Raw genomic sequence first — 10,769 nt, 5'->3', positions numbered from 1 at the left:
AATTCAAACTTCCAACAATAAAATTGAGAACAGGAAAAGAAAAAGAATCATATCTTGACAGAAAAGAAACATGAAAGCATCTTGTAGCGATATGTTATTCAAGATTATATTAATAAGTTCTTTGAAGCCTCATGTTGGACTGCTAAGAATACCACATTGGTTTCTTAAGGAAACCTCCACAGTCCACTGTATTTTCCTTTACAAAAACCTTCATCCTAGAATCTTAGTCCACATGCTTGAATTTCACCGTCCTCCCAGTAAATACTCATTTGGAGTTTTTCAACTGGCATTAGTGATAAATGTTTTTATTCCCAAGGTTCTTCTTTTTTGAATTTGGAATACTTGTTTTTAATCCATTTTGGCCTAATTTGCATTACATAATTAGTAGGTTTTTTGTTAAATCACTACTACAATTTTAGCTTATACCGACAACGCTCTATGGTCAGTAGAAACCTCATTACTGGCGAAAATTCGTCAGTAATGGCTTCCTGACGAGTGCAGCGACGGAAATAAGGCTTGTCAGTAAAAGTCCTGTCAGTAATACTAATGCTGACCAACTTTTGTAACATATTCGTCAGTATAGGTTTGTCTCTGACACAAGTCATAAAGTGACTTCAATTTATTACTGACAAAACAAATGGCCAGTATTAAAGAAGCTTTTGTGAGGATTATTGTTTCGATACCAATGGCCAAACATTCACCAGGATTGTTTCTTAACCAAAATAAAAAATGCCAGGATTGTTTGTCAATTCAATTCTTTTTTGAGCTAATGCACCATTAAATATACTTCCTTCAAATGCCTCTTGTTTTGTAATATAATCTGCACATTTTTCATTCCTAATTTTTTTTTAATTCATATTTAAAATGTAATGACAATTATAAGTACAATACTGAAAGATTGAACCATACAAGATACAACAACCATTCTTATAAAATATAAAGTACCAATGTGGATTACAATTTACAATAGCCAAATATTACAAAGGTCTGCCTACATCAGTAGAGTTCCAAAACTTTAGTTGCCCAACCAAAGCTCTTCTTCGTGCCTTTAAATTATCAGGACATTCATCTTCAACTAATCCCTTAAAGTTTTCCTGCATTTCAGCCTAACAAAAAATAAAGATACATATTCAGTTCATCATTCTACATCAAATTCTATGGTCATCATAGATTAACCAAACCAATAAAATCTACAATGATGAATTGTACAATTAGTCTTCTGGACCTCTACATTTCAGTTTTTCATATACTTGAACAAATAAAAGAACATAAAGAACAATGAACAAGAAAAAAGAATAAACATTCATGTGCCTCATAAACTTACATATTGTGCTTTGCTTCGCGCATAAGACTTTGTGCTAGATGTGTGATTCAACTTTTGTTTACTCCAATTTTCAGCATTTCATTTAGCTTGTTCCTACTATTCGCAAAAGCAAAACATGCTTAATCATTGCACAGATTATATATATATATTGACTGTTGTGTAATAATACGTACTGCAGTCTCATCTTTTTCCTAATGTTCAAACAACAGCTGCTACTGGTTTGGGCCTACACGAGAATCCTCACATTGCCACCGTCTTTCACTTCCTTCGAAAGGTTTATAATAAGCTTACTTCAAATCACTCTTGAAACTTCTCCACAATTTTTCATTATTCTTCATTTATACATACATCCTTGAAGACATGAATCAAAGGCTGCTGTTCAGGACAAAATTCAATGGTGCCTTGCATCCACAATAAGGTAGTCTTACATCAACTCTAAAATATATAACTAATAAACTCACATACATGCACTAAGTATTCAATAATTTTAGGAATAAGAAACACGAGAGTGTCCCACGCATCAAGTTTGCTGGAGTCTGATACTTTTTCTCATGTTATTTAGACACCAGTTGCATATCCCTTGACCCCGACCTTGCTTTGCGTCATTGCCTACATGAAAAATTAATTTTAACCGCTCAATACAAAGGTAATAAGTTTCTCATATATCCCATATACAATATATTTATGTAATTATTTAAACATACCAGTTTATTAAAAGAAAAAAGGAAAAACCAACATACCAGTACCACTTGCAGAACCATCTCCCTCTAGACCATCCCCCAAGTCAACATTGAGCCCTTCTTGTGAACTATCTCCAGAACTACTCATCTAAAGTGGTAACAAATTAATCAGACATCATTGGTATAAAAAAAAAACTATTACTTCAGTATTTCAATACAAAACAATCTATTGTCTTTCAATTGGATGACCCTCAACACCATCTACTTCAACTCACAAGCAAAACCAAATTAAACAAGAAATTGTACATTCATTGAACTGAAGAAAAGAAGAAATAACACCAAACAAGTGGACCACATTATAACAAACAAATAAAGTATGCATATTAACCGAAATATATCAACTCACACATGTATAAAAGCAAAATACTCCCAATATTTTTTTTCTAATAGAAACAATTTTATTAAGAACAAGAAAGAAAAGAAACACAAGAAAGAGGACAAAAATCCCCCAGGGCAAACCACCAGAACCCCAACAGAAAAACAAAACAGAACCACAACCCAAACAAAACAAAACAGAAGACAAAGCTCCCAAAAACAAATAAACAAGCCCCAGACTTGATCAACAAATAATAAAAGATTGAAACAAGAGCTTTAAAAAATCAAAGGATATAATCAGCCTTTCATCTATACAACTGGTACATCGTCCATGTCTGCATCTTAAAATTTTTGTATTGTAATTTATAACTAATCAGAAGGATTCGTGGGTCATTGCCTATACTCAAATACTTGAAAAAAATAAAAGAAATAGGAACAGAAATCTCACCAGAACAGGGAATCAACCTCAACTGAAAAGAGCAAAGAAAACCCCCAAATTGAATCTCTCTGTCAATCTGAACCAACTGATACGAAAATCAAACTACCACATGATTCCTCTAACTCCAATAGCTCTAAGGAAGAAAACACTTTCTTCTTCAACTAAAAAAAATGAGGAAGGGAAAGTGAGTGACAGAGACTAAAACCCAAAAACGAAAGAAAAAGACGAGAGAGAAGATATGGTATGTTTTGGTCAATGAGAGAGAGAGTCGATTTGAAGGAAGTAAAGAGAAAGTTTAAGTAAAAAAAATTATATTTAAGTCTAGTATTGGCAAACCAACTCGTCAGTGAAAAAATTTGGCTTCCTGATATCTACAAATTTGAGCGCTTAATATTTTGGCTTCCCACCCTTAAAGGGGCTGGCGCTGTTGCTCGTCAGTAAAACTTGTACTGACGAAAGACTTTGCCAGTATTATTTAGTAGTGGCAAACAACTTTACTTGGCCAGTAATGGTTCCTAGTACTGGCTAAACTGCTCATTCGCCAGTATTAGGTTGTCGGTATAAGCTAAAATTGTAGTAGTGAATGGTACTACCGGCGTATCGAACTAATTCAAACCGAAGAAGCGGTTAACCGATCTAAATGATTAAATGTTCTAATGGTTGGTTAACGAAAGAGAAATTGGTCTATCGAAGACTTTGGTTTGGTTAACGAAAGAGCCCTCTACCATTCCGAATCGATCCGTGTTCAGGCCTAATTAGCAGTAGTTGATGTCATACCCATTTTTAAATTCTCATTTCTTTGATTCATAACTTCTATCATTTCAAGTATGTAAGTGGGTAAATACACAGTTATTAGATTGGTTTGGATTGTGCCAAATGTGGATAAATGTACAAGACCACCTAAATGTGGAGGCTCAGGATCTATATTATTAGTAGTTAGAGAAGTGTTTGATTGTTGGAATGAACAATCCAATTGAATGGAATCATGGGAGTTAGTAAAGATTGTAAATGATGTTATCGGTATTTAACTGTCATCTATTGTTATGCATTTTATAAACAAAACGAAAAAATTATAGCATTCCTATTGTACAGTCCTGATCTCTTGGACTACAGGGGTCCAAGAAATTTGTGGTCACTCACCGTTGGATGTAAATTCAACGGTTCACTCACTCTTGCACTCATTTTAAAAAACTTTTTTAAACCATTGGATTAATATCCAACGGTGGGTGACCACAATCTCTTGGACTCCTGTGGTCCAAGAGATCGGGACTATTGTATTTCAAAATTCTTTCATAGTTGGTAACCAAAAAAAAAATCACTTGTTGTAACACCATCTTAAAAAACAATCTTCCCTTTCATTCTCAGTTCGGAGGATGAGGGCCCTCTTTGAAATACTTCTTGACAAGAAAAAAATTCTGATCCATGATTGAGAAACCATCACCCAACTTTTTGATTAATGATAATCTCAACCATTAGCTGTTAAATGGAATCATAATTCTTCAATGGCAAAGCTATCCACTATATTCAAGTAATAATTTGGGGAATAAAGTCGCTATTTATTTCCCAATAAATGAATAAATACAAGTAATATTCAAATAGATAATTAAAAATGGATAGGTAAACCTCCCAAAGTTTTTTGTTTGACCTTTTAGAGAGGCGATAACATATTAAACTCACACACACTACACAGATGCTTAGACTTGAATCCAGTAAATTTCTGAGAGAACAATTACTTCAAACCATTACATTAGCGGATTCTTTCTCTGCCCCCAAAGTACTTGTTTAACCAAGTTTGCAGAGTAAATCCCATCGACCAGGTGTACTTTTTCGAAACGGCCAAGTTAGGAGCGGATATAGGAAACTCAAAAGACGAACCAGAACTCGAAGAGGGAGAAATCTCCGCAGAGCTAACAGGGGAAGATGAGGGAGGAGAAGGCGGAGAGTCAGCTTCGGACGTAGTAGGAGCGGCCTTTGGTGGAGCACTCGACGGAGAAGGGGAAGGTGAAGCCTTAGATGGAGCGCTAGAGTGAGAAGGCGCATGTGACTTGGCAGGTGATGATGCATGGGATTTTTCCGTTGTTGAGGCCAGCAAAAGTGAAGCCATTAGCACCAAAACAACATTACTGAATCGACCCATTGGAGAGAGAGAGAGAGAGAGAGAGAGAGTTATGGGGGTTTAGGGCGGTTTAAGAGGCAAATGAAGAAGCCAAGGATGGGTTTATTGAGAGAAGATGTTGGGTTTTATAGAGGGACACTGAGGAGGCTTGGCTTGTAGAACACTGGTCCGTTGGATTGTGAGAAACTAGTTTGAACGGTGGAGATCTCTCCAAGGTGGATTTGGTTGGAGCAAAACGTGGTTTGTTTGTATATTGGGCTGCTTTTCCTAGCTGTTGTATGTAAAGTTGAAGTTGATAACGTAATGGTTAGTTTCCTTAAGTCCTAACAAGTTCCTCCTAATTTATTGGTCATTCTTGTTCATCATTTCTAAATTTAAAATCATTCATCATATTCCAAAACAGGATCCATTATTCACAGTAAAAAACAATTCATTATTGTTACACCATCTAGAAGAGAGTGCTGCTATTTCCACTCCTTGTCCTATTTCTCCATTCACTTTATCTTCAAAATTTTAAAGACAAATTTACCCCTTCGTTAAATGACTTCTAAAAACTTAGGGAAAAAACATAACCCATCCATTCTTTATCAATAAGAGATATTTAGTCATATACTCATTCTTAGCACTAAAACTATAAATAAACCCTATACCATTTAATTTCTATAAACAAACTCAAAAAATGACAGCTGACCCTATTGAATTTAATTTTGATTATTAAATTACTTTGATACCCTATTGAGTGTTTTAGGCTTTTTTATAAGATTTTGGGATTGAGTTTGTTTTAAGAAATCAATGGCAATTTTGTAATATAAAAGAAGTTAAAAGTCTTTTTGTTATGTTGTAAATGAGTTTTGAGTGTGTTTCTAAAGTCCATTTTATATATGTTTTTTTTATAATTTGGGCTCCTATATTGGGTATAATAGTAAATCTCTCTAAAAATAATTTAACTTTTAAATTTTTAAAACCAAAAATAAAAATCTTGTAGCCAAGCAACCCCTCTCTCCCTCTCTCATCCCGGCCACCTTTTCACCCCTCATCATCTCCCACCCCCCAAAATCCTCCCTTCCATGTCCCACTCTCTTCTTCTCTCCCCCCTCTCTTTCCCGACCTACATCCGTTTCACTCTTGTGCTCAATGCTCACACTCAAGCAAAGCTTGTACAGAGAGAAAAGAGAGATCCGGTTTCTGGCGTCTTGCACCAAGGTATATTGGAATCACTCTAATAATAGTATAGGGTATCTAAGGCTTCAAAAATTTCCTATAATGTTCCACAGCAATTTTATTGCGTCCATATGAGGAAGGGTATCAATATAAATGTACAAAACTTCACCCATTGTTTTTGGAAATAATTTATTTTTATATTAATTCATTTTAATATAGCCTTCCTTTATTCCCTTTTCTTTTAGAAGAAATTCTCATTGTAATATTTGATTTTATGGTATGATTGTTCACATAATGTCACATGCTTTGTTTTAATTTGTAATGTGTTTCACTCATATTTTTATATTATTAATTATGTTGAGTAATCATACCATTTAATCATCGTATTGACATGGTATAACGAATTAGTCAAACAAATATACATATATAGTAGAAAACATAGATATGCGACAATGTAACCATGACACTCGTGTATTTTTATGAATTTCGACACATCACTACTTTTCACTAAAAAAAAAATTCAATATAGATAAATAATTCATTTAAACAATTAAAACAAAAAAAATGTATATAACGATATGGCAAGAAAATTTTATCAAAATTTTTATAAAAAGAAATTGTGAATTTATGATTTTGCACCAATTGTTCTCCAATTGGACTTTTAGTGAACGAGTCCATTGTGCTTGAGACTTGCAATAGAATGAGCCCATTGTATTTGAGACCGTTAAGTCTAGGAATGTTGGTGTAAGACTGACTGATCATGAAATGTGAGACGAGCCCAATGCATATGAGACCATTAGGTCTTAGGCCATCAAATCTTGTAATTTCATATTCGGCCTGTAGCTGTTAATGATTTGTTAATGAGCTGAGTCCTCACAAGCCTTTAGCTTTCTTGATCACGTCTTTTGAGCTTAAGGCAACAATGCACATGGCCTTCCAACCTGCGAACTGGAGTCTTTTTGTGAGCTCTTGCTAGTTTGTTTCTTTATGTCTTAATTGTCCTCGAGTCTCAATTTTTTGCAGGTGGCTTTGGAACAAAAGGGAACAAGACGACTTCCTTCTTACTTTCACGTGGTAGGTTCACCACCCACAGGCTTCTTCTTTATTTATTTTTTGGTTTACCTTCAGCCAAACATAATAACCCAAATGTCTGATTTTGCATACTGAGAAAGAATTCCTCTTTCTTTTTGATTATGTGGGTCCATGAAGTTCTGAGACTTCACCTCATACCGCACAATTCAATTGTCCAGAAAACTCCAAGTCTTTTAACAGCGCTGTGAAACATAACAATCCCCAAGGATTGAACTTGCTATTTTGGATGATAAGGGCATCAGTGAGAGAAATCTCAAGATCTTGTTGTTTGAGATGCTTGAAGGCATCACGGCCAAGAATTTTCATGGATTGATCGAATCTTGGAGCTTGCTTGCTGTCTTTCTCTTATTTTCCTACGGCTGCTCCTCTTCCCTCCGTTCCTTTTTCCTCCCAGCCATCTAGCCCTTTTTATAGGCTTCGATGTGAGGAATTTGAGTTGAAGTGAATAGCCACTTCTTTGCTGGGATGCTTATCTTTCAGTGTTTGATACTTGAAGAATGATTACATTGTTGTATTTATACAGTGATATATTAGGATAACTGTTCACCCCAGGAGGAGAAGTGGGACCAAGCACACTATGTGAATAGTATTATGTCCTCTCTTATGTTGGATCCAACTGGAAAAAGATTTTACTTAAGGCCCAAGCAACATACCCAGGATCGGTATACAAACATCAAGATCGGACTAATTAGACCAAAATCACAAAGGTGTGGTGTTGTCACCAAGCTAGTCACAATCATATTCTTTGCTGGAACTGATTTTCTTGACTTGGCTTCTAAGTTTTCGTGCGAAATCTTCTTGGATTGAACTTTGGTCCTTTTTCATGCAGCAACACCTTTACATCTAACAGCCACTAAAACCCAGCCAATACAACAACCGCGTTCTGGTCAGACTTTTCTAACCAAGTCCAGCTTGCTACGTAATATTTCCTTTCATCCCAACCACAATCTGCACCGTCCAAACCCCTTAGAAATTTCTCAAAATCAACGGGGATCTATTCACCAAACTCTCCTCAGCCCTCCCCTATAAAAAGCCCTCTCCCTTCTCTCCTTAAACCCATCCTTCGCTTCTTAATCTTCATCTGCCTGCCTCTTAAACCCCATCACTTTCTCTGTCTTCATTCGCTCTTCTACAATGGCTCAATCCAACGCCGTCGTTTTGGTGCTAATGGCTGCCCTCTTGGTGGCCTCAACAAGGGCACAATCCCCTGCATCTTCCCCAGCCAAGTCCCCTGCATCTGCCCCTTCTCCTTTGAGCACTCCACCCGCCGCCGCTCCTTCTCCTTTGAGCACTCCACCCGCTGCTTCACCTTCTCCTTCGAGTACCTCACCTTCTCCTTCGGGCACTCCACCCTCGGCTGCTCCTTCTACATCTCCGGTCGCAGACTCTCCACCTTCTCCCCCATCGTCTTCTCCTGAATCTCCCGCCACCTCTCCCCCTTCTTCGGTCTCGGGATCCCCCACAGAATCTCCTGCACCTAACGGTGCAGTTTTGAACAGGTTCTCCTTCGCTGGATCCGTGGCCGTTGGTGTTTTCGCTGCCGCCATGCTTATGTAAAGAGGGAAAGTACAGCGGGGGTTTTATGAATTTTAATCATTTGTTTTGTTGTATTTAATTTACCATCTGATTAATTCATTCATTTTGTAGTTGTTGATATATATATATATATATGTGGGAATAAAAAGAGACATATTTTTTTGTCATCAGAATTGCAATCTAATTTTTCTTTATTTTATATTAAAAATTATATAATTTTGTGTTTGCAAAAATATTTTAATACACGTGAAATGAATCGAGCTCAGGTTCAAAGAGGTACAGTATCTAACTCACAGGCAAAAGTTGGCGCATTGCACCAGCCATTGCTAACCCCTGTTATTGGATATGTCTATGAATTCTCAAGAAATTGAGGTTCAATCTTCATTCATCCAAAAAATCTTCAAGCTCAAGATTGAATGAATTAATAATAATAAAAAAGTCGAGATAAATTGTGTAATTGTTGCCAAGTTCACAATTGACAAGAATCTGAGATTTGAGATTACAAATGAAAAAGCTGCAATCATGAATTAGAATTTTCTTTTTAGAAAATTTTATTATGAAGTAATTTTTTTTTGTTCTTCTGGTGATTAAGTAGTTGAAAGAGAAATCCTCTCATGGGAATGAGAATAAGTTCATTTTATATGAGAGGATTCCTCAGTATGTATGGGAACGAGAACAAGGTTATTTAACAATAATGAATTGTTCTTTTTGGTCAATAAAGGATCTTGTTTTGGTCAATGATGAATGAATTATCTTTTGTTGGAGAGAAATGTATTGAAGAGAAAATGAGTAATTAGTAAAAAAAATCAGGCTATGTTGTCAGCGATTAGGCAAGTGTCTCTACATCAATGGGTTTGATTGTTAATTTAACTAAGTGGGCTTATCCGCTCAATCACAAGCGGGAGTAAAAACTTCCTCAATGATCTGTGGCATCATACTCTTGGTGTCTTCCACTATAGGACCAAATTGTCGATACGGTACGATCGGTACGCAATATGTTATTCAAGATGATACAGATTTCCTATCTACTTGGGTTTATTTAATCAAATCTCCAAATGAACCATCATTCAATGAAGCTTGGATCGTTTTGAAAATGAGTACAAAGAGAATGCAGCTGTTTTGAACTATATTAAAGGTACTTGGTTGTCCTTGAAAGAAAAAAATTTAAGTGCATGGATAGATGAGGTTGCACACTTAGGTAATTAGGCTACGATATGTAACCTTACTATTAGTGCTTTATACGAAACTTAAATTGAGACTCTTACATGATAAAACAATGAAACAAAACTAAAACAAAAAACCATGAATTGTTGATGTCATAAAAAACCTAAGCACAACTATCTTCCATGACGACATGCCCAGTCCAGTCGTTTGGTGGTTGGTAATGTTGTCTAACTCGTCATGAAATTGATAGTCCCTAGGGCCATTTTATGAAGAAAATTTTGTTGCTTCGAAAAAAGAAGTAAAGAAACTACTGGAGTGCACAAGTGAGAATCAAACCTGCAAACTAACTCCATCGGGCGCACAATTCTGTAAGTTTATCTGAGGAATATTTTTGTGGGTCTATTTCGTATTGTATTTCAATCATCTAAACTATCCGTCTTTTACATATTCCTTCAAAGATTATCTTCAAAACAATGTGTTCATCTAATTTTTTGTCACAATGGTTTTCAATTTGATGGTTCCGACCTTTAAATTTACACCATACTCAAAACACTACTCATCCTCAAGGCAAATTGCACATTGCTTCTTGTAGTTGGGTGAAAGTGGGTTCTTATTCTTTTATCTGGTTGTCTCATGATAGGTGCTGAATGGTAACATTTATATGTGACCGCCATTTGATTGTCACAATTTCCTTTTACTTGCTAAAGTTTAGTCTTGAGCACGAAGATTTCTTTTTTTCTTTTTGGTCAAAATCTTGCGTTCTTTGCTTTTGCCAATGCCCAGTGACAAAGCTAGCAGCAGCTGCTTTTGCTAAGGCTTTCCAGCTGGAAATGGCATTTGACACCACAGAAATGGATTTAATAATTAAATAAAATGTCTCCA

At 35.9% G+C, this 10,769-nt stretch overlaps 2 protein-coding genes and 2 long non-coding RNA genes across 4 annotated transcripts; 1 reads left to right on the top strand and 3 right to left on the bottom strand.

The window, feature by feature from the left end:
- On the bottom strand, positions 837-1,726 carry LOC109950696. Its single transcript, XR_002272997.1, has 2 exons — positions 1,325-1,726; positions 837-1,106 (listed from the first exon to the last, which is right to left on the bottom strand). It is a non-coding gene; the product is annotated as an uncharacterized LOC109950696 (long non-coding RNA).
- LOC109950695 lies at positions 1,734-3,043 on the bottom strand. The gene is made up of 3 exons (XR_002272996.1): positions 2,828-3,043; positions 2,065-2,152; positions 1,734-1,933 (listed from the first exon to the last, which is right to left on the bottom strand). It is a non-coding gene; the product is annotated as an uncharacterized LOC109950695 (long non-coding RNA).
- On the bottom strand, positions 4,566-4,922 carry LOC109950843 (mucin-1-like). The gene has a single exon (XM_020570985.1). The coding sequence runs from the start codon at positions 4,920-4,922 to the stop codon at positions 4,566-4,568; it is 357 nt and encodes a 118-aa protein (XP_020426574.1).
- LOC109950678 (classical arabinogalactan protein 9-like) lies at positions 8,173-8,829 on the top strand. The gene has a single exon (XM_020570530.1). It carries the CDS (start codon positions 8,322-8,324, stop codon positions 8,742-8,744), a length of 423 nt encoding a protein of 140 aa, XP_020426119.1. The 5' UTR covers positions 8,173-8,321; the 3' UTR covers positions 8,745-8,829.

Source organism: Prunus persica, chromosome G8 (genome assembly GCF_000346465.2).
Source record: "Prunus persica cultivar Lovell chromosome G8, Prunus_persica_NCBIv2, whole genome shotgun sequence".
NCBI classification, from domain to species: Eukaryota; Viridiplantae; Streptophyta; class Magnoliopsida; order Rosales; family Rosaceae; genus Prunus; species Prunus persica.
Note: the sequence above shows the minus strand (reverse complement) of the source record. Positions and strands in the feature narration are given on the sequence as shown.

Excerpts from the sequence above, each read along its gene's own strand:
- LOC109950843 (XM_020570985.1), bottom strand. The coding sequence starts at position 4,922 with ATGGCTTCACTTTTGCTGGCCTCAACAACGGAAAAATCCCATGCATCA.
- LOC109950678 (XM_020570530.1), top strand. The coding sequence starts at position 8,322 with ATGGCTCAATCCAACGCCGTCGTTTTGGTGCTAATGGCTGCCCTCTTG.